The sequence below is a fragment of the Neomonachus schauinslandi genome, chromosome 16 (genome assembly GCF_002201575.2).
Source record: "Neomonachus schauinslandi chromosome 16, ASM220157v2, whole genome shotgun sequence".
NCBI classification, from domain to species: Eukaryota; Metazoa; Chordata; class Mammalia; order Carnivora; family Phocidae; genus Neomonachus; species Neomonachus schauinslandi.
Window position 1 is genome coordinate 23,105,499 of NC_058418.1, and position 24,500 is coordinate 23,129,998.

At 44.4% G+C, this 24,500-nt stretch overlaps 1 protein-coding gene across 1 annotated transcript in view; it reads right to left on the reverse strand.

Moving 5' to 3' along the window:
* Positions 1-1,636: 1,636 nt before the first annotated feature.
* Positions 1,637-24,500, reverse strand: part of MYLK3 (myosin light chain kinase 3) — a 35,254-nt gene continuing 12,390 nt past the window's right edge. The window contains exons 5-13 of the mRNA XM_021704900.1: positions 22,371-22,476; positions 21,742-21,835; positions 21,224-21,333; positions 20,156-20,297; positions 13,163-13,233; positions 5,237-5,365; positions 3,921-4,073; positions 2,648-2,780; positions 1,637-1,696 (exon numbers count right to left, since the gene is read on the reverse strand). Of these exons, the coding sequence (XP_021560575.1) occupies positions 1,637-1,696; positions 2,648-2,780; positions 3,921-4,073; positions 5,237-5,365; positions 13,163-13,233; positions 20,156-20,297; positions 21,224-21,333; positions 21,742-21,835; positions 22,371-22,476 (998 nt within the window). The remainder of the gene's footprint in view (positions 1,697-2,647; positions 2,781-3,920; positions 4,074-5,236; positions 5,366-13,162; positions 13,234-20,155; positions 20,298-21,223; positions 21,334-21,741; positions 21,836-22,370; positions 22,477-24,500) is intronic.

The window sequence follows — 24,500 nt, forward strand, 5'->3', positions numbered from 1 at the left end:
TCACCTCTCTGGCTCCTTCTGGAGGCTGCCCTCATAAAACCTTTTCAGAGAAGAAATTTGTTTTAAAATAAGGCATTTTACCAAATCACTGTACTCTCCCATGAAAGGGAGGTTTTCAGCACCTATCTCTTCTGATGTTCATCCCCTGGCTGGCCAGCTTGGAGCAGGCCTTACATACGCTGGTACTGAAAAATCTTAGTTCTCGACAAGAGTTAGCCTTCCAGAGAAAAGTTACAGCATGAGAACTGCAGCAGCAGGATTCACCTCGCCACCTTCTGCCTTCCTCCCCACACCCACATCCTCTGCCAAAAAAAGCAGGGTCTTTATTTGAACAAAAATCCTGAAAGGCTGTGAAACTGTTGCATGGCTAATTAAAAGCTAAAAGTAAAAACCAAAAAACTAAGCTAAAAGTAATTAAAACTGCTGACCCGAGAAGTTCATGGGGATAGCACAAAAATCAGGTTAGAGGGCGCCTGGGTGGCTCAGTTGGTTAAGCAACTGCCTTCAGCTCAGGTCATGATCCTGGAGTCCCGGGATCGAGTACCGCATCAGGCTCCCTGCTCAACGAGGAGCCTGCTTCTCCCTCTGACCCTCCCCCCTCTCATGTACTCTCTCGCATTCTCGCTCTCTCAAATAAATAAATAAATAAATTAAAAGCATTCTTTACATCTAAAACTAATGATGTATGGGGATTAACATAAGAATAAAAAAAATTAAAAAAAAAAAAGCATTCTTTACTTTCAAATAATACAATACTTCTTGTTAGTCATTTTATAAGTTAAATGACAACACTGAGAGTGGTATATCCTTAACAAAGCAGTAGCAGAGCATTTTATTGTCTCATGATGTACCATTTGTGTTTCTCTCAGAAAGCTGAACATCATTACACTCTTATCTTTTACATATTGCATATCAGTTCCAGACTTACTAGACCATAAGTTCGTAACTGAGGAAGGGAGGCCAGGAGTGAGACTACCAATGCCAGGACAGGGCCAATTAGGAGAGGGTGGAGGTGTGTATAGATTTAAAAAGCACATTCAAAATAATCATTGTTCTGATTTACCCAGGATAGGTGGTATATTGTGAAGTTTCAAAGAATATTAAAGGATGCATGGTTTGAGTCTCAAAAGGGAGCACAAGTGAAAACAAGTTTGAGGATCATGGCCCTAAGTCCACGTTGCTTTCCACAAGAGCAGGGTAGTACAGTAAAATGTCAGCTCACACTTGAGCAAATCAAAATTCTAAGAATTCTTTGTACTGGAAGGCATAACACTGAATAACATGACCCTGTGTAATAGTCTACTAAGTTCTTTAATCAGAGTAAGTTTGGACTTTAAATTTGACATATACAAAGTAGAAGTTTTCCTACCTACCTAAAGCATGCCTACGCTTATCACCCAAAGTAGGTATACTTGAAAAGTAAACACAGCATTTCAACTTAGTATGATCTTGTAAGGCAGAAAAAAGTCTGTAGGTCACTTTCCTTACAACCACTTTTCATTCACAAGGAAGGCAAGAGCCATAACCTTTCTCTACAAAGTAAGTGGAATCAATGTTAGTACAAGACTGGATTGTTAAAAATCTTGAGTCATCACTTCATCACCATCTGGGCCCATGGGAGCAGCAGAGTTGAGAATTAGGGACAAGTTGGAAATTTCCTTAGCCTGTTGGCAGCAGTCACCACGTAGAAATGTTTCTTGATGTTAAGGAGAGAAAAGAAGAAAAAATATATTTTTAGACCAATTGCTTTAAGAAGAAAAAATAAAAGGACTTAAACAAGTTTAGCCACTTGGGTTTGTTCAAAACTGAGAACCTAATGGAGAAAACAAATTTGTGGCAAAATTCTAGTAGAACAGCCACACAACTCTGGGGCATTCTGGAGCGAGTATGAAGTGAGAAAATACATTATCCTGCCCCTTTCATGTGAAAAATGGAGCCCACTGGAATACTGTCTTTCAAATTGTGATTCACAACCCACCAGTGGGTCATGAAGTCAAATTGGTGGGTTATGACCAGCACTTTTTTGAATGAAAACAAATACCACAGAATAGAAAATATCTGAGTGCATCACACTGTTTAGCAAACGTTGGGATATTTTTATTTCATATGTGTACATATGTATTTGTATCCTTGTATACTGGTTCTCTAGGTAAAGGCTTTTGTTTTTGATTTTTAGTGAGGATCTGAGCAAAATGCTGGAAAGCCACTTTCCTGGAGGACAGATGTTTTTGGGACAGATTTTATGTTCATGGTACCGAAGAGTTCTATTTGTAAACAAAAATATGAAGCTTTTACAACCTAATAGGGTTTTCCCAGCCCCTCTTTCTGAAACATGGAGGAATCAAATCTCAAGCTGCAGGCAGTAAGTTCCAAGCCCTTCACTATTATTGTCATTGAGAACACATGCTCAAACTTCATTCTGTCATTACAGGTGTCCACCTAAGTATGAACTTAACGCCACTTTTATACCAGTTGGTTTTGGTCGGTGGCATTTTTAATCAAGGTAACAGGTTTTGACATAAGATACTTTTTTCTCCTAAATAATCTTTCTATTTAAAATGAAAATATAAGTAAAAACTTAGCTACACTTCTTTCAAAGGACACATTAAAAAGACAAATGCTGCCTTTCCTAAGAAAAAACAGATACCTTCCATTTCCTCTGAGCCATGTATTTCTGCAGTAATAATTGGGATTTGAGACGAACTTTGGATTTTGAAGCTTTGGCAGGCAAATTATTCAACCACTCATGTTTCAGGCACTGTGTGGCACTCATTCTGCAGCTGAGAAAAGAGAAATTGAAACTGTCAGTTAGGGTTGCCTTTTCTGGTTGTCCAGAAGATGGTTCAGCTGGGTAGGAAGCCTGAGTCAGTGGAACGGATTAATCATCTGGCGAGATTCGTGCCACATACTAAAAAGGAACTCCTCATGTCTAAAATTCCCCTCCTTAGAAGTACAAGAAAGTCGGGGCGCCTGGGTGGCTCAGACGGTTGGGCATCTGCCTTCGGCTCAGGTCATGATCCCGAAGTCCTGGGATCGAGTCCCGCATCGGACTCCCTGCTCCTTGGGAGCCTGTTTCTCCCTCTGCTTCTCTCTCTCTCTCTGTCTCTCATGAATAAATAAATAAAATCTTTAAAAAAAAAAAAAAAGAAGTACAAGAAAGTCATCAGCAAAATGTCCCTGCCCTCTGTAGAGGGACTGTATCCCAGTGATTAATCATCTCTTCCAGAGAGCGGGGCATCGAGGCACGGAGTAGCAAGGCCAGCTGGGCCTGGAATTGCTCTTAAGAAGTCAAAGAACATGAGCCTTGAAAGAAGCTTGTCTCTCTTTCCAGAGAAAAATGTCAGTTTTGTTCATCTGAATTAAAAATACTTTTCCTCTCATAACTTTTCACCATCAGAAAGAACAAAATAGTAAAGGCCAGGGAACTGTGGGCTGTCTCAGAGCCCAGACTCTTGGGCCTCACCCTGGGTCGTTTGCAATTATTTCTTTATGTCTGATGAGTATCAGAAAACTCCATGGTTCCAACCATGACTTGGATATGGCTGCTGAAAACAAAGTAGGCTTTCATTCTCAACAAATGAGGTTTTCTGGTCTGTATTCTGGGGAAGAACATCTGCATATCTCAACCTTTTTTCAACATTAACCTATTTAAAGTGATAACTTGGTAGTAGGACTAATTTATATATGTGGTCCTTTCTAAAACTCTGTCTAGATTTTATGCTCCTAATTGTTTATTTTTTAATTGATTTCCTCCATCTCTTTCCCTGCTACTTTTTTTTGCTCTGAAGAGGTAGCGGACTAAGATACCTTGGACAGAGTTGGTCCAGAGGACACCCAGCACCAGCCTGATATTCACAGCACCCAGATGGGTGGTCCCCATCAGAATGGTTTGAGAATGACGAGCAATGAAGGTACGGTACCTCTTCTCTTTGACGAGCAGGCGGGAAACAAAGTCCTTGGCCTCCTCCGACAGCCCTTCAAAGGTGTCAGCGTCAAAATCCCAGCTACAGTTCACAATGAAATTCATGGTCTCTGCATCTGTTTCCCCTAGAAATGGGGACAAACCACTGAGTCTACAGAGGAGAGAAAGGACCGTCAGTCTATAGAAGGCCATTATCTGCCAACACGCGACAACAGGATAGAGGTCTTACAAGGTTCAAGCAACATTAACCAGAACCAAGAGGGTTCAAAAGAAAAGCACCCCATTACTTCTCCACAGGAGATAGTCCAATGTGTTCTGTTAGGGGAAGAAGTGGCAGGACTGAAAATTTAGAGGCATGAAGAGTGTTTGAATAAATCCCCAATCATGCTCACCTATTTTCCTTTTAGCCTGAAGTGAAGAATAAATTGAGATCCAGTCCAATATGTCCACTTATCAGGTTACATATTAATTTAAAAATACCTTAGCATGTCTCTGAGACAGCCTGGCTAGTTTAGAGACTACCCCAGGCCTCAGGGCCCAAAAGAAAACTGGTTTCCATAGGTCCTTCTAGAGTGAGGCCAGAGAGACAGGACAGTCTAACTGGCTGGCCTTGGGCCTCAAACTTCCCCCACCTGATGCGTACACACATACAAAGTGTGGGGACACATGGTAGCAACTGTACCATAATGATAAGTCTGGGAGCAAAGCATGACTTGACTGGGCCTCTGAGGAAAAAGCCAAGGGAAGTCACAGAGAGATGAGGATGCTTCGTCAGTGTACATAGCTCCTCTCAGTGCACCCTAACTCTGCTTCCTCTGTGCAGAGAAAACGGCGCAGGGCAGGAGGGACAAGGTTAGATGATGCAGCAGCCAGTGTCCTGCCCTGTCCATCTCCTCTCCTTACTGCTCTGCTGTACTGCAGCACCTGCATTTCCTGGCTGGAGAACTTTCTCTCCAGGCAAAGCTGCTTTATCCACCCAGAAGTTTCAGGGAACCAGTGCCCTCGGCATCGGCTCACAAGCAATGACTGATAAGAGTTGGTGTATAAATGCCCCAACTCCCTCCCCGCTCAGATAGAATAACTGTTGGAGGGCTGTTCCACGATGGATCCCAGACTTCCCTGCAGGATTCAACTCCACTTGCCCACAGTGGTAAGTGGCTGAATAGCACATGCTTTACTGGTGTCTTCCCCTGTCTCACTTCCCTACTCCTCTGTCACTGTTCCCTGGGAACACCTCTCAAACGACTCACAGGATACCCAAACTAAGACAGATGGCCCCTATTCTCACTGGGAGCCAGGCTCCTGGGCACTCACAGCATGTAGATAATGACTCCCACACTCCACATGTCCGTAGGGAAGGACACAAATTCATAGTTGACAACTTCTGGGGCCAGGAACTCTGGAGTGCCGAAGTTCACCTTCAGCTTCTCCCGAGGCTTGTACCTGGGGAAGAGGGGTGCAAAGGGCTATGGGAGTGAGCCCTGAGAGAAGATGTAGAGGCTGGGACTAATTCCAGGTAGGAGCTAGACATTCCCAACCCTTCCTGTCTGCCATGTTGTCTGGACCTCCCAACCCACCACATGCAGTTTACTGAGGAATCATTATACCCTTGGCCCCAACTTCAGACTTTCCTAAGTCACTAGGAAGAACCAGAAAACCACAGCCCTCTCCCTCCAAGCAATTACAATGTGGAAAGGGGAGATGGTCAATATATCTTATTCAGCATGTAGCCACATGAACACACACAAACAAATTGGATAGCAGCTGTCTGTGGAGGTCTGCTCTTGTGGTGTGAGCAATTTGGTTGGTGAGACGACAGTAAGAATTAGAGAAAGCAAATATGCTCAATATCACTAATTATCAGGAAAATACCAATCAAAACCACAATGAGAAACCACTGCACATCATGACTCCTATAAAACAACCAAACAAACAAAAGACCAGAAAATAGCAAGAGTTGGCTAGGATGTAGAGAAACCCCACCCTTGCTGGTGGGAATGTAATGTGGTGCTGTTGCTATGGAGAACAGTATGGCAGTTCCTCAAAAACATTAAAAATAGAACTACCATATGATCCAGCAATCCCACTTCTGGCTGTATATCCAAAAAAATTGAAAGCAGAATCTTGAGATATTTACATACCCATATTCATAGCAGCATTATTCATAATAGCCAAATGGAGGAAGTAACCCAAGTAGTCATCGGTAGATGACTGCATAAGTAAAATGTGGTAGATACATATAGTGGAATATTATTCAGCCTTACAATATAAGGCAATTCTGACACATGCTGCAATATGGGTGAACCTCCAGGACATTATGCTAAGTGAAAGAAGTCAGTCACAAAAAGACAAATACTGTATGGTTCCACTTTGATAAGGTACCTAGAGTGGTCAAAGTCAGAGACAGAGGGTAGAATGGTAGTTTCCAGGTGCTGGAGGCAGGAGGAAAATGACCAGTTATTGTTTAACCAGTATAGAGTTTCAGTTTTCACAAGATGAGAAGAGTTCTAGAAATTGCTTATTTAACACTACTGAATTAAATTTAAAAATGGTTAAGGGCGCCTGGGTGGGTCAGTTGGTTAAGCGACTGCCTTTGGCTCAGGTCATGATCCCGGAGTCCTGGGATCGAGTCCCACATCGGGCTCCCGGCTCAGCGGGGAGCCTGCTTCTCCCTCTGACCCTATCCCCTCCCATGCTGTTTCTCTCTCTCTCTCAAATAAATTTAAAAATGGTTAAGATGTTAAGTTTTATGTGTATTTTACACAATTACAAAAAGAATAAGAATTAGAAAAAAGGTTCTGGGGCACCTGGGTGGCTCAGTCAGTTAAGTGTCTGCCTTTGGCTCAGGTCATGATCCCAGGGGCTTGGGATTGAGCCCCACGTCGGGCTCCCTGCTCAGCGGGAAGCCTGCTTCTCCCTCTGCCTCTGCCCCTGCTCGTGCTCCCTCTCTCTCTTTCTCTTTCTCTCTCTTAAATAAATCAATAAAAGAGCACATGCTGAGTGAGAGAGAGCATGAGCAGGGGGAGGGGCAGAGGGAGAAGCAGACTCCCCGTTGAGCAGGGAGCCTGACACAGGGCTCGATCCCAGGATGCTGGGATCATGACCTGAGCTAAAGGCAGACATTCAACCAACTGAGCCACCCAGGCGCCCCGGTAAATAAAATCTTAAAAAAAAAAAAAAAAAAGGTTCTGGACAGGAAGATTAATAAAGGTTAGAAAGAGAGTTGATGGCTGAGTGGGCAAGGAGATGACTGAAAAGTGGTTTTTAGAATTTTTAGTCTTTTAGAAAGTCTTTAGCTAAAATGTAATGGGCAACAACTAAGATGTCCTTCGGTAGGTGAGTGGATAAATAAACTGTGGTACATCCAGACAATGGAATACTATTCAGTGCTAAAAAGAAATGAATTATCAAGCCATGAAAAGACATAGAGGAAACAAGTCCACAGTAGTAAGTGAAAGAAGCCAGTCTGAATAGGCTACTGTATGATTCCAACTAGAGATCATTCAAGAAAGGGCAAAACTATGGAGACATAAAAAGATCAGTGGTTGCCAGGGGTTGGGGTGGGGAGAGGAAGGGAGAGATAAATAGGTGGAGAACAGAGGATTTGTAGGCTTAAAAATACTCCATATGGTACCATAACGATGGATACATGTCATTATACATTTGTCCAAACCCATAGAATGTCCAACACCAAGAGTGAACAGTAATGTAAAGTATGGACTTTGAGCGATAATATGTCAGTGTAAGTTCATCTATGGTAACAAAGACTAGCCTGTACCACCCTGGTCGGGGAGGCATGACTGGGAGCAAGGGGTATATGGGAAATCTCTGCGCCTTCCCCTCAATTTCACTGTGAACCTAAGATTGTTCTAAAAAAAAAAAAAGTATTAATTTATAAAATATAATGGGCACTTCCTGTTTGCCAGGCTAGAAGTTTTACATATATATAACCTCTTCTCATTCTTACACAGCCCCATGAAGTCTGTAAGATTACTGTCCCCATCTTACAGACAAGGCAATTGAGAATAAAATGAATATTCTGCCAATGTGCCCTGCTTCCCTTAAGCCAGGGAAGTGACTTGTCAAAGAGCTTTCGCTTCCAAATTTGCTGAGAGCCGGATAAATGCAGACCTGGGCCAACCCAGCCTACATTGATCCAGTGAAGGAGCTACAAGGATCATCATGGTAGCCTTGTTGAGCGGGAAGCAAGGGACCTAGAAGAGAGCAGGAACCCTCCTCTGGCAACATGCGGCTCCCCTACGCTGGCAGCTGACTCAGGGCCAAGGAGCCGAGCTGAAAGGCACAACAAGCAGCCTACTATGCTCAGACAAGTCCCCAGGGAATGCCACAGCCTCTAGCACCTCAGGGCCAATAAGAAGAAGAGGACAATATAGTATTTGATTCATTGTATGAGGAAAAAAAAACCTTTGTTAAGTAAATGGATGCAGAAGCCTTGATGAAGATCTTAATTTTGGTTTTGTTGTAAAATTGTTGTTTTCTTTTGAAAATGTACAAAATATCTATCACTAGATAGTAAGTTAATATTTGTGTAGAAATGAAAATTGGTTTGTGTAAATACACACCTTCCAGCAAATGTATTTGCAAATATGATGTGGTCAGTGCTTTGTGATACAAATGTACTTTTTCAATGTGTACTTTCACTTTTTAAATGCATGTTTCGTGTTTCACAATAAAAGATCTGAAACTTCCCTCCATCCCCCGCAAAAAAGGAGAGAAGACGGAAAAAGGGAGGAGAGAAGACCCAGGCTCTCAGCCCCTGGAAGCCACTTTCCCAGAGGCTGCATGATTGTTCTCACTGCTTCATCTTGCCCCATAGCCACATCCTGTACCACATGACTTCGTAGCTCACTCCGCTAGAGGCAACATACATTGCCCCACCCCGATGACACTGGGCTCGGCCACGGGAGCAGTGGGGGGAGTGACAGCGGGCCCATCCAAGCTAGACTGTAAAAGCCTGCCCTCTAGCGCCTCTGCCATCACCATGAGGAGAGAATGGGAGACGCCTGGAGCAGACCCGTCCTCACTGATCTGCATCCTGGATCCAAGCCCATGTCAGCTCAGTGACTGGGAATCAGTGATTCCGGACCAGTGGCACATGGGTAAATATTTAACAACCAGCCATCTGATTAAAAAAAAAAAAAAGTCCTGATTTGCAGCATTTGCCATTTTCAGTGGTATAAATACTGATTTCACCCTGACTGATTGCAAACTACCATCCTGACATCACTGAATGCAGAGCTGGGAAGGGACTTGCCATAGCACACCGTTCCACGGTCTTCCCACCGTACAGATACAACAGGCACAAATGACCTCAGGAGTAGTGAAATGTAGTAAAATAATTAGGAAGTGGTAACATTTGAAAATAGTAATCTTTGTTTTTAATATAAGTTCGTTAATTGTTAATTAATGGTATATTTTAACAACTGCTTACAAGGTTCTTATCATGAGCTGCTATGAGTTGGGTCCAGCGTACCACTCCCCCAGCTGGCTCGCAAATGGGTGGATGAGAAGAAATGACTGTTTTAAGCCTCTGCAATTTGGGGTGGTTTTTTTTTTTTTTTAAGATTTTATTTATTTGACAGAAAGACAGAGACAGTGAGAGAGGAAACACAAGCAGGGGGAGTGGCAGAGGGAGAAGCAGGCTTCCTGCTGAGCAGAGAGCCTGACGCGGGGCCCCTGGGATCATGACCTGAGAGCCGAAGACGATGCCTAACAACTGAAGCCCCTGGGGTGGTTTGTTACACAGTAGTACTGTGGCAGTAACTAACCCCAAAGCTAGGTCAAAATATCCACCAAGACCCTCTCTCCAAATTCCTAGCATAAGGCCCTCTGTGACCATAGAGTCACATATGAGGTGGCAGCTCCTTGCCCTGCCAAAGGATCTGATGAAACAGGCTTGGATTCCAATCTGAGCACCAGACTGGCAGTTAGGAAGCCAAACCCTGCACCCAACATTCTGGAGACCAAACTTAAGATATTTCCCATCCCGGCCCCATCCTTGACCCTTGACAGGTTCCCTACTTAGACTCACTGAGGGGTCTCACTGCCCAGCCTGGTGTAACGCTGGTCCCTCTTGCTGGATGTCATGGCCTCTGAAGATCTGTGTGTGCCACCCCCCCCACTGGCTCCATGACTGAGGCCATCCCCCCACTGAAAATCTCAGCATCTTCTAATAGCTCCACCTAGAAATACCACTTGACTTTCTACAGTTTGTATTATAGGGGAAAACTGGCTTTTCCTCCTTCTTTACAAACATTTACTACTTCTGGCATATAAAATATGCTCTCTCAACCTGCACATTCCCCCCACAGATTCTTCTTCCTAGAAGGACATGCTTCCCAGGAAGCAGGCCAGTCTGGCAAAATCCAATTTGCTAAATGATCCTTTTGCCCAACGGCCAGGTTGCCGGACTGTTGAGGGTGTTTTTGATGTTTTCCTTTCACCTCGCCACTGGAACCTGGGCCTCCGTCAGCCCAGCTCTGCTGAGTGCGGTTTCCTGAGTATCACATGTTTCAGACACCTGCACTTCCCCAGTGCCCAGCAGTTTCACGCGGGTGGCCTTCTCTTCAATGTGGTTCCCCACGTTTATTTTCTTGAACTTGCCCTCCATCTCTGGGCAAAATTATTGTCATCGATGCCTTTGGCCCAGTTAAGAAATTTATCTGACAGTTTGGGATGGACTGCTGAGAGTCTGGGGATAGATTTTGACTAACGTGCTTGGTAAGCTGGCCCACAGCCCTTTTCACTTCCCCACCAGGTAACTTAGTGGCCTATAGGATAATGTTCCAACATTCAGGACTCCCTATGAACGCCCTCATCTTCACTGTATCTTCTTCCCCCGATCCCACCCCAGTTCCTGCCTTCCCCAAGAGATCCTGTGCATGCGTGGTGTACATCCTATACCAACCCCCAACTTCCACACACCCCCACCACTCCCACCCCCGTATGCTGGAGCCGGTTCTCACCGGTACATGACAGTCAGTTGTGCCCATCTCCTCCCAATCTGCATTCAGTGACATCGTGTTGGTAGGTTGAACTCAGCTAAAATTAGCAAAGGCTACGAGTCAAACCCATTCCCCACCCTGCCCCCAGAGCTGATAAACATGTACCAGCATACTACTGCCTGCAGATAACCACACCCTGTCCATCTCTCCCTTCCAACTGCTCAGAGAAGCCTTCCCAGAACCCAGGAGCCTCAGCTGGCAAATCCTTGCTCTGAATTCACAGTTTGTCACTGTAAATACTCATTTGGCAACTGGACATCTGGCAGTTGGGCGGGTACTACATACACATTTGGGAGGGTGTGCATGCTCAGCGAAGACAGTATTGCCCCACTTAGGTGAGCATTGGTTCTTGGAAGTGCAAAAAAGTCTTAGCTATTACAATGCTTTGTGGCTTTCCAAAGGGCCATGGTACATAAACAGATACAAAGGACAACTGCAGCATTAAATTTCATGAGGAGGGGGCCTGGTGATTAGGAAAGAAATGTCTAAAAAGGCTCTTTGGAAGGTAGGCAATGATAATAAAAAATACATTCAGAGACATTGCTCTAGTGGATAATACATGCAAGTGTATAGGATGTATCCCAACTTTATAACACATTATTTAGGAAAATATTAAGCAATTTTTTACATTATGGATTAAATGTGATTTTGAAGCATTTGGGTTGGGGCTTTGGTATATTGTTCATGAAAAACAGTACACTGTGTAATGGGGATCCTGAAGGTACAGTAGGATTATATGAACTTCCCTCTGCCTTTACTCTCATGACCTCACCCTTGGCCTCCCATCCATCACGTAGGCACTGAAAATGCATTTTTCACCCCTACAAGGAGATAAGTAACAGTACCATTTCACCCAATGGGAGAGGGACCTAGGAAGACTGCCACTGTGGTTTTCACTACTACTTCTGGGAGGCAGGTCTGGACCCCAGAGGCTGAGCTCACGCAAGAGTTTCTGTCTCCACTGTGACAAGGCTGTGCTTTCGTCCCCTTGTGGATGCAGCAGAGGACACCGCTAGGCTTATAAAGTGACAGAAACAACTTCTTTAATTCAGCTCTAGTGTGGAGACCTACCTAGAAAACACGTGATTCCCAGGGAAATGTCATTCCTGGTGGAAATAGAATTCTGGAGGAAGCCTGGAGGATGGGCACACAACTACCCCATATTTGTAGACCGTGGATGCTTGAAGGTTTGGGGGACAGCCCTCCTCAATGCCAAGGGTCTGTTCCTGCCATTGCGAAGAACCCACACCACTGGCTGTGTGTGTCAGGGGCTAGAGTGTTCATCATACATACGACTGGACAGGATCGCAAATCTATCTATGGATAAACTCTCCTTCACTAGGCTTTAGGCATTTTAAGGGACACTTTTAAAGTCATATGTTTACTTTATGCAGTCAAACTTGAGAACCTAGCCACCCTCCTAGGATGGGCCTGCACTGTCAAGGTATTATTCCGTTTAACCTTCAAAACTGCCCCATGTCAGCAGGCATTTCATTTGATCATTTTACCAAGATTTAACCCAGTCTTGAGAGGCCCAGAACCACATAGCCTGACACCACCCTACACTGGCACATATGCACTTTCTTATTTAAACTACTCACTTCCCAGGGGGCAGGGGTGGTTCTGGATACCTCACATAGCTCAGCACATCCTGGCTTCAGGTCTGGGGGATGAATAGAATTGATCTGAGGACCCCCCACGCAGTGGTCCTCCTTTGACCATCACACCCTCTCTGCTCAGACAGGGGGTTTGAAATACAATTAATCCCACAGCCTTTTAAGGGGAAGCAGAGTCCGAAGCATGAAGCCACCCACCCCCACACACACCCCCGGGTAGTAACAAGGCCTATCTGCACAATCAAAGGCTACCAGCCTCTCAGTGATAGAGCTTTCTGTGTCAGTCCCAAAACTCAAAAATAGGCTGAACTGGGGCGCCTGGGTGGCTCAGTTGGTTGAGCGACTGCCTTCAGCTCGGGTCATGATCCCGGAGTCCTGGGATCGAGTCCCACGTCGGGCTCCCTGCTCGGCGGGGAGTCTGCTTCTCCCTCTGACCCTCCTCCCTCTCATGCTCTCTGTCTCTCATTCTCTCTCTCGCAAATAAATAAAATCTTAAAAAAAAAAAAAAAAATAGGCTGAACTGTGGGTAACCACATCCGAAAGAGCCACAAGCAGCCCCCCAGGAGTTTTGTCAAAGTGCCAAAATACAACCCTCTTACCTTCTGGACAGTCCAAAGTCAATGATCTTAATTTGATGTCCTGTCTGATTGACACACAGTATGTTCTCCGGCTGGGAAAGAAAGAGAGGTCTGCTTAGCTCAACCAGCAGCCAAGAAGGGGTGCAACTCCCACACTTATGTCAGCAGGCCTCAGTTTCCCAGCCTCCAAGAGAATGAATGGGTCAGGACAATCCTACAGGGATACTTAGATCACGAAAACAAAGTGGGCTGGCGTGAGACATAAGGAGTGCTATGGATTATAAGGGAACCGGGGGACTTCTGCCCTGTGTAAAGCAGCTCCAGCCTCGGGTCATCATGCCGGAATGCAGGCCCCAGTTGCTCAAGGGAAGCCAGAGTAGACTTTTATGTGAAAGTTCCATGTTTTTAAATATTGGCAACTCGAATTTAAACGTACATCCATGTGTGGGAGTTAAACGGAATACCTCTGTGATGTAGACTTGGCCCACAAGCTGCTTGTTTGAGACTATTGGCTTGGGGTCATGGTTCCAAACCCTGGCTGCCCATTAGAATGATCAGGGGAGCTCTCGAAAGTCCCAGTGTCCAGGCTCCAACCCTGACCAGTTATATCACAGAATCTCAGGGGTGGGAACCAAAGCTTCAGTAGTCTGGTCAAGGAGATCAGAGCTGTTCAATGTCAATCTCCCATTTTGTGGTGACAGCTGTGACCCATGGGATGGAGGTGGTGGTCTTGATATGCTTCTCCTCTCAAGTTCTTCAAATCAGCTCTGAGGCCCAGAGAGAGCCTGGAATGATGCTTGCTGCTTGTGCAAAACAAATTTGGATGGGGTGGGGGGGGGGGGCACGCGGAGGGTTTATGGTAGAACAGCCCTGGAGATCTGAGGCCGGGTGCCTGAGATCTAGGGGTCTATGATCTGGGTCTGTGTCCCTAGGTGAGTCCCTTCCCTTTTCTGAAACCTCAGAGTTTCCATCTATAAAATGGGAATAATAACCACTTCCTGCCTTCCTCCTGGGAAGGTAAGAGGATCAAATCGCATAACATGCATGAAAACATTGTACAGCTTTCAAAGCAAATGTCAGGTACTATTTCTCCCAACAGAAGGTTTTATTCTTATTTATGTTACAATGGAGTCACGCAATTCCTCAGATAGGAGCAGGAGAATGGTGACTTAAAGTCTCCATGTCTTCATTATAAGGTCTAGAACAACACTGTCTGATAGAACTACAATGTGAACTACATATACAATTTAAAATTTTTCTAGCAGCTGATTAAAAAGGTAAAAAGAAATAAGTGAACTTAATTTTTATAACAGCATTATTGAAATATAAATAATAAATATAAACAATAATGATGGTATTATAAAAGTCATCATTTTAAAGTGTACAATTCCATGGATTTTAGTATATTCAGAGTTATGTAATGACTCCAATTTAAGAACATTTTTATCTCTTCCAAAAAAACACAGCTCATACCCATCTGAGGTCATTCTTCATTCTCTCCCACCCCTAAATCTTGTAATCACTAACATATTTTCTGTCTCTTTGGATTTGCCATTTGGACATTTCATAAAATGAATTATACAAATACTGGCCTTTTGCATCTGGCTTCTTTCATTTAGCTTAATGTCCTTGAGCTTCATCCATGTTGTAGTATGTATCAGTACTTCCCTCATTTCTTTTCAGAACTGAATAATATTCCATTGTATGGATATATCATATTTGTGTATCTATTCATCTGTTGGTGAATATTCACGTTGTTTTCACTTTAGGGCTATTATGCATAATGCTGCTAAGAATGTTTATGCACAAGTTTTGGTATTGACTTATGTTTTTGATATTCTTGAGTACATACCTAGAGGTAAAATTACTGGGTCATGTGGTAACTCTGCATTTAACATTTTAGGAACTGCCAAACTGTTTTCTAAAGTGGATGCACAAATTTATAATCTCATCAGCAATATATGAGAGTTCCAATTTCTCCACATCATAGCCAACACTTCTTATTGTCTGTTATTTTTATTTTTTATTTTAGCTTAGTCTAATGGGTGTGAAACAGTATTTCACTGTAGTTTTGATTTGTACTTCTCTAATGACTAATGATGTTGTGAATCTTTTCATGTGCTTATCATCCATTTGTATATCTTTATTGGATAAATGTCTATTCAAATCCTTTGCCCATTCTAAAATTTGTCTTTCAATTATTGAGTTGTAAGATTTATTTACATATTATAGATACAAGTCTCTTATCAGATATATTGTTTGGAAATATTTCTCCCATTCTGTGGGCTGTCATTTCACTTTCATGATGATATACCTTGAAGCATAAAGGTTTTTAATTTTGATAAAATCTAATTTATCTATTTTTCTTTCCTAGCTTTTGCTTTTGAGTCATTTCTAAGAAATCATTGCCTAATAATCCAAGGTCACAAAGATTTACTCCTATGTTTTCTTCTAAGAATTTTATAATCTAAGTCACAATCCATTTTTTGTGTATAGTATGAGTGTATTCTTTTGCATGTGGTTATCAGGCATGGTGTCCATTGAAAAGATTATCCTTTCCTCGTTGATTTGTCATGGCACAGTTATCAAAAAATCAATTGACCACAACTATAAGGGTTTGATTTTGGACTCTCAATTGTATGCCATTGAGCTATCTATTCATCCTCATACACATAACTCATTGTTTTGATTTCTGTAGCTTAGCTGTAAATTTTGAAATTGGGAAATGTGCATCCTTCAACTTTGCTCTTCTTTTTTGAGGTTTGTTTTTGCTATTCTGCATCTCTTAAATTTCCATCTGGATTTTAGGATCAGTGCATTAATTTCTGCAAAGAAGCCAGCTGCAATTTTTTTTTTTTTAGAGAAACTTTTTTTTTTTTTTTTGACAGAGAGAGAGATAGCGAGAGCAGGAACACAAGCAGGGGGAGTGGGAGAGGGAGAAGCAGGCTTCCCGCCGAGCAGGGAGCCGGATGCGGGACTCGATCCCAGGACCCCGGGATCTCGACCTGAGCCGAAGGTAGACGCTTAACGACTGAGCCACCCAGGCGCCCAAGCCAGCTGCAATTTTGATAGAGATTGTATTCAATCTGTAGATCAATTATTGCCATCTTAACAAAATTAAGTCTTCCAATCCATGACCATGGGATGTTTTTCCATTTATAGGTCTTCTTTAAATTCTTCTAATAATTTTCTGCGGTTTTAAGAAAATAAGTCTTGCACTTCATCTGTTAAATTTATTCCAACGTATTTTATTGTTTTTGATATTTCAGTAGTCCCCCCTTCTTCATGGAGGATACATTCCAAGACCCCCAGTGGATGCTTGAAACAACTGACAGTAGCGAACCTTATGTATGCTATGCTTCTTCCTATTTATACATACCTATGATAAACTTATAAATAACCTATAAATTAGGCACAGTAAGAGATTAACAACTAATAACAAAACAATTATAAAATATACTATAATAAAAATTATGTGAATGTGGTCTCTCTCTCTCTTTCTCAAAATATCTTTTTCTACTATACTCACCCTTCTACTTGTGACGACATGAGATGACAAAATGACTATGCGATGAGAAGTGAGGTGAATGACATAGGCATTATGAAATTTTCAAATCTTTTCCTGCATCTATTGAAATGACTCTATTGATACGGCATATTAGATTGATGATTTTCTTATGTTAAGCCAACCTTGCATTCTTAGGATAAATCCCACTTTGTCATGTGTATAATCCTTTTTATATGTTGTTGTATTCAGTTTGCTAAAATTTTATTGATGATTTTTGTATCTATATTCATAAGGGATATTGGCCTATAGTTTTCTTTTCTTGTGATGTTTTTGTCTGGTTTGGGTATCAAGATGAGACTGGCTTCAGGGCACCTGGCTTGCTTAGTAGGTACAGCGTGTGACTCTTGATCTCAGGGTTTCGAGTTCAAGCCCCACATTGAGTGTAGAGATTACTTGAAAATAAAATCTTAAAAAAAAAAAGATGAGACTGGCCTCATAAAATGAGTTAGGAAGTGTCCCCTTATCTTTTATTTTTTGGAAGAGTTTGTGAAGAATTGGTGTTAATTCTTCTTTCAATTAAATCTTCTTTAAATTGGTAGAATTCACCAGTGAAGCCACATGGGCCTCGGCTCTTCTTTGTGGGTAGTTTTTAATACTAATTCCATCTCTCGTTACAGGTCGATTCAGATTTTCTATTCCTTCTTGAGTCAGTTTTCAGTGGTTGTGTCTTCCTGAGAATTTGTTCATTTTATCTAAATTATCTAACTTGTTGGCATACAATTTTTCATATTATTCCTTTATAATCCTTTTTTCTTTCTATAAGGCTAATAGTGATGTCCTTTCTTTCAATCCTGATTTTAGTAATTTGAGTATTTTCTCTTTTTGTCTTGGCCAATATAGCTATAGATTCGACAATTTATTGATCTTTCCAAAGGCCCAACTTTTGGTGTCATTGATTTTCTCTATTGTTTATCTATTCTGTGTTTCATTTATTTCTGCTCTACTCTTTATTATTTCCTTTCTTCTGCTGCTTTGAGTTTAACTTACTCTTCTTTGTTTCATTTCTTAAGGTGGGATCTTAGATTATTGATTCAAGGTATTTCTTCTTATTTAATATTGGTGTTTGCAGCTACAAATTTCCTCCTGCTTTAGATGCATCCCATAAGTTCTAGTATGTTGTGTTTTCATTTTCATTCATCTTAAAATATTTTCTAAAACTTAACTCCAATAATATATTTTCTTTAACCCAGTATGCCTAATATTTTATCATTTCAAGAGGTTATCAATATGGAAAATACTAATGAGATATTTTCCATTCTTTTTTCATACTAAGACTTAGAAATCTAGTGTGTATTTTATATTTACAGCACATCTCAATTCAGATACTAAATTTTCATCAGAAATATTTTAGATGTACTAAGATTTCATGAAATTTATAGTTGAGAAATAAATTCACATATTGAAGTCATTCCAAATATACTTAAAAGTATACTAATATCTAAATAGAGTGTCAGCTTTTAAATTTAAATAAATTAACATCAATAAGATTTAAAATTCAGTTCCTCAGTCACACTAGCCACATTTCAAGTGTTTAATAGACACATGTGGGCTTGTGGATATTGTATTAGATAGCAGCCCTGGGGCTCTTTCTCCATGTGTTTTTGTTTTGTTTTTTGTTTGTTTTTTTTAACATCTAGGGGCACATGGGTAGCTCAGGTGGTTAAGCATCTGCCTTCAGCTCAGGTCATGATCCCAGGGCCCTGGGACCAAGCCCTGCATCGAGCTCCCTGCTCAGCAGGGAATCTGCTTCTCCCCCTCCCTCTGCCTACCACTCTGCCTACTTGTGCTCTCTCTCTGCCAAATAAATAAATAAATCTTTTTAAAAAATAAATAAACATCTGAAGGATTTTTTTTAAAGATTTTATTTATTTATTTGTCAGAGAGAGAGAGCAAGAGTGAGAGAGAGCACAAGCAGGGGGAGCGGCAGGCAGAGGGAGAAGCAGGCTCCTCGCTGAGGAAGGAGCCTGATGCAGGACTCTATCCCAGGACCTGAGCCAAAGGCAGACACTTAGCCAACTGAGCCACCAGGCGTCCCACTTTCTTCATGTTTTAATCCATACAACACCCCTAAGAGGTAGATACTATTGTTCCCCATTTTATAATTGATGAGCTTATGCAAGATCAACCAATAAGATCAAGGAACTTACACAAGATCTCATGGCCAGGAAGGGACTGAACCAACACAAGCCCTGTTCCTGGCTGGGAAATGGGCCTTAGCAATGATCATCTCCTGCTGCAGAGACACAGGGTTGCCCCAAAAGCTTTTTGACCCAGAACCACAGAGGAGAAGCCTGAGCTTCCCTTAACTGCCAACCTCACAGAGCAGCTCATCCAGAAGCTCTGGAATTAGCTCTAGTGATCTAGGAAGGCTGAGGCCAATTCCCCACCATCTCCATCATTTTTCTCAGAACTCCAACCTTAGAGTCTGATGTCAATCAGAAAAGATGGTCAGAAGAAGCAATGTGCACCCACAAAGGTCTTGCCAACCTACCTCCCACCTTCTGTGGGGAGCCACTGAAATTCCTAAAAGGAATTGTAGAGAAACACCCTCCTTTTGGCCCAGCAGCGTGGGAAACCACAGAAACAGCCACCACGTGTCAAGTGCTTATTACCAGCCTGGCACTGCACCCAGTGCATGACACTCCTATGACAATCCTAGTAGACAAAAGAGAGTGTAACACATTCATTCAATGGAATATCACATGGCCCTTAAAGAGAATTAGAAAAGATGTCTACAATGTACTGTTAACTAAAAAAGTAAGTTTAAAAACAGGATGTATAGCATGGTCACCTTTGTGTGTGTTTGTGTATCATGCCAAATGGCTAATAGAGAGGACCTCTTAGCATGGAGACTGGATGGGAAGAAATTTCACTGTGTATTTTACACATTTCTATATTGTCTATATTTGTTATGTTTCTATTTTAATTTTTTAAACTAATCTTAAAATTTTTTTAAGTTTTAAGTTTTTATTTAAATTCCAGCTAGTTAGCAAACAGTGTAATATTAGTTTCAGGTATACAATTTAGTGATTCAACACTTAAACATACAACACCCAATGCTCATCACAAATGTACTCCTAAATACCCATCACCTATTGACCCCATCCTCCTACCCCACCTCCCCTCTGGCAACCATCAGTTTGTTCTCCATAATTAAGAGTCTACTTCTTGGTTTGTCTCTCTCTAAAGATATTTTTAAGGAAAAGAAGGTCATTGTATCATTTAATCTTCAAATAACACTGAACCAACTACCCACATTTTACAGATGAGAGAACTGAGGTTCAGAGAGCCAGCACGACTCATTTACTCCAGAACTAGGAGATGGCAGAGAGATAGGAACGGAAGCCAGGACCGTCTGTTGATAGAGCTCTTTAAGGTAAGAGAGCAGCAGCAGCTCAGGAACCCTGGGCCCCCTCCCCCCAGCACATGCCCAGGTGGAGCCTGACCTTGAGGTCCAGGTGCAAGATGTAGTGTTGATGGAGGTAATGCACAGCCTGGCAGATCTGCTTGGTGAACAAGATCACAGCCAGTTCGGTCAGCTGGTACTTCTCCTCTGTGATCCGGTCAAAGAGTTCACCCCCATCCACACTGCCAGGGCAAAGGGAGAGGCAAACATTGGCCTAAGCGAGGCTCTCAGAGGATTTGTCCACTCTTATCACCAAGAGTCAAAAGAGGCTGACCCAGGTAAGCCTGAGGGTGCCACTGACATCTGGGGTTTTATGGAGATCTTTGTTCTGGCCTGTTCCCAGCTCAGAGTGCAGGTGGTAAAAAGAAATTGATGGGCCAAGAGGAAGACTGGGGATTGTCTTCAGTGTTGATAATCCAGGCTCACTCTGGATACTCTGGGTCAAAGTTATAAACTCATTTGCCTACGGGGGCCAATTAATACTTACATGGCAAGAACCCAAAATGGGCAAAAAAGACCAGATGTGAGACAAGTTTTCATAAAATATAGCCCTTAGTCTATCTTTGTTTTTTCACTCTTGGTAGAGACATGACATGACAAACCCTACCAGAAGGAAAATAGCAACACAAGCACAGAAATAAACGGCCTCTGAGCCCCTGGCCTCAGCTTCAGGGTAGCTGGGAATGGTGGGGACTATGGCAAATGGGAGACTGGTTGCCCTGTCTACAAGGGTCAGCCAGTGGGAGCTCCAGCACACCATTTCCAGCTAGAAATGCAGGTCCAGCTAGATCTTTTACATTTTTAAGAAAAGCAAGATAGCTGGGTTTCAATATGAAATCTCCCAATTTCCAATTGTTAACACCTAAATCAAAATTATTTAAAATTGTGTAGGCCAAGCTGACATATATCTACAGGTCAGTCAGGTTTACTGCTGGTTTATGACAAATGGCTTTGTCCTCCATGCTCCATATTGGAGGTGATGACATTCCCTAGATATCCCAGAGAGGGGAAGGGAAAGGGAGAGTTTTGCCTAGAACCACAGCTCCAAGCCCCAGTCCTGAGTCCTGGCCCACAGAGAAGTCACTGCTCCACCTCCCAAGACACTCACTACTCCATGACGAGGGTAAAGCTGTTCTTGCTCTCAAAGGCGTCATAGAGCTGGATCAGGTTCACATGGCTGAGCTGGTTCATGATGTTGACCTCGTTCTTCACATCCTCCTTGCAGAGTCAGATGGGAGAGGAGTTTCCAAGAAATGGGTCAGGAAGATGAGCCAGCTGCGCCTCCCAAGACACATGCATGCCCACAACCTCCTTTCCTCCTCTCACATCAGGTCTCCAACTCACCACCACCCAAACCAGGTTCTTACAACAAAAGGGACCTTAGTTCAAACCCCCCATTCCACAGATAGGAAACCTGAGGCCCAAGAAGGAAACCTGGAGGTCCAGAGGGACCCTGCCACCCAGGGTGTGAGGTGATATGCTGAGCAGAGTGTGGGAGTCATGGAAAAGAGGCAGGGAAGGTGGCAGGGTTCCTGATCAGCATGCAGGGGCCTGGGGGCCAAGAAGGAAGTATAGGAGCCTTGAACGTGGCCCAAGGTACTGGCTGGCCCAGGGCAGATGCCTCACCCGGTCCTTGGCACTCTTCACTTTGATGATCTTGGCTGCCAGCGAGAGGCCCGTGGACTTCTCCATGCACCTGTGGACCTGGCCAAACCGGCCTCTGCAGAGACATGATGGTACGGCAGGCTGAGAGCCCAAGAGGCTCATCCCATACATGGTGGGCCATCCTGCACCCCGGGCTTTCTGGGCCTGCACTTCGTTCATAGACACCACGGGGGTTACCCTGCACCCTGCAGGTACTGCAGTCATCACCTCCACACCACATGGCTGCTCCTGAAACCTGGAGAAGACCTTCTTCACCCTATCACAAATGGTCTGTGCTGCGCCCCAAGGGACCACCTCCCTCACTCCACACCACCCGGCCTGCCTACCACCTCCAGTGTATGGTTCCCATGCCCATACTGTGCGGGCCTCCTGCACCCTATACTTCGTCCCACACCTTGTGGGCTCTCCTGCACTCACCCACTCTCTGTGGACTATCCAGTCACTAGCATGCTGTGACCTTGACCTCAGGGCCTTGGCTCCTGATCAACCCCCTCCTGAGAAGCATCCAGCAGCACGCCAGCTTAGGTCTCCAGCTGTCTCTGGCCCACCCCTCCTGCTCTTGCCCCTCATCAAGGCAGAAGCCCACCTACCCTCCCAAGACGTCATGCTGGCACACTGTGTAACCTGCTGAGGTCGAGGTCTCCTTGACACTCACCACCCGGTGTTCGAAGGGGGCTGGTGGGGCTGGGCTGTCATCTGTTTGGGAGACAACAGTCTGTGAGCCTCCTAAGCGCAGCCCGCACCTCTCAGCCACCCGCTTGGGTCAAGTGACAAGCCCCTTGCCCTTCCCAGGGATCACCTCATTGGAGTCACCCGTATGGCAGAGGAGTGAGCTGAATTTCAGAGAGGTGTGGTTGACTGGCCCAACGGCACACAGTGAGTCAGTGACAGGTGGGATTCAAACCCAAGTCTCCTATCACCTACAGTGTACGCTTTGCAAGATGGAGAAGTTCTACCCAGTCTGTTCACTGAAGTTGAGAGGGGACCTGGGGTGGAAACGGAAGGCACCCTTGAACAGGGTAATCAAGCAGAATTTAATGATGGACTATGTTTGAAGATACAGGCAGGGGGGCAGATACCAGCCAGGGCGGTGGGACAGGGAGGCGGCTGGAAAACAAACACCCTCCCCCCTCCACTTTCACCCTCTGATCTCCTCACAGAGCAAACAGCCCGCGAGGTAGCCCACAGCGGGTCGGCTTCTGGGGGAGCGCCGGCAGTGGACAGTGGGCCTGGAGGGGAAACAGAGCACACCAGCACTTGGAAAGATAAAAATGGCCTAAGTTTTCGGGAAAAATCTTGCCCTTCAGCAGTTGTGTGACCCTAGAAATGTTGCATGAAATAAAGGAATAAAACAGAACACCAAACACAATGACTTAAGCTGGTTTGCGTATTAAGGGCTGGGAGACTCTGTGGCGGGAAGTCAGAGGCTGGGTTGGGTTTTTCTGGGCTTGTCACGGTTCACTCAGAGTTCCACCACCAACTCATGCCTCTGAAACCATATACCCAGTGCCGCGAAAACACGGCTATTTCCTCTTAGTTCATCTTAATAAGAGCAGCTTTTTGCTCCCCGAAGTAGACGTTTGCCTTGAGAGAATATTGCTCATTCCTGTTTGTATCTGCAAAGGCAAGCCCTGAGCCCCGGACCACAGAGCTAACGAGTATGGTTCCTGCTGCTGCTGTTCTTCTGGGACCCGGAAAGGTCTGAGTGTGTGTCACAGAGATTCCAAATCTAGCATCTGGCTTGACGTTTCCTCTGCTGTGTGCTGCTCCGGGTGGCTGTATAGCGACCAGGCGTGCACGCGCCGTTCCCAAGCCGGGCAGCCAGGGCCAGATCCTGGCTGCGTCCGCACTGTCTCCGTGGCCCTGAGCATGGCCCTTGACCTCTCCTGTGTTTCCATTCATCCCCACTCCACAAGCCCGTGAGGGTAAACGCCGGCACGGAGGCACCCGGCTCGGCACACAGACAGTCCACAGTCCACATGGCCTTTGTCACCACCGCGAGCCTCAGAAAGGCCTCCGGAGTCTCTGCCTGGTTTCAGCAGCGTTTCAGGAATGAAAGGAGGCCTTTAGCCACATGGGGACCAAGTTGTACAGGTGGAGGGGAAGCAGCTGAGATGTCACTAAGACAGGGCAACTGCAGAGCCCAGAAGTGGCAAGGGGCCCCGGAGTGACTGCAGAACACACAGCCCTTCCTCAGGGACTTCCCGGAATTCCAGGGCAGGAAATCCACAAAGGTGGCCTTCCTGCCACCACATGGGATGAGGGCTCAGACCAAGGAGGGTGTGACCCTAAGGGCTGGCAGAGTTGAGGGCGCTTGGGTCACAAGAACACAAGGATGCCCCCCACCACCACTGGGGCAGAGAGCAGGTCAGCAGCCCCCCACACCCTTCTGTACCCCAGGATGGGATCTCACTCACTGGGTGCGGCAGCCAATATTAACACCATTTAATAGATGTTCTTTTTAGCAGAAGCCTTCTCTGGCTGGATCCAGAATGACACCCATGGTGGAGAGCCCAGGCAGGCTGGTGGCTTGAGAAACCCACCCAGCTGGGCCGCATGGGCTCCTTCCTTCCCTACTGCCACAGTCACCCCCAAACTCAGCCTGCTGCAGCTGCAGGCCTTGCTCTCCAGCCCCAGCAGGCACTGGCAGGCCGTTCCAAGTCGCGGACTCCCCCCAGACCCACATTCTCTCTCCCTGGAAGCTGCAGGAAAGCCCCCTG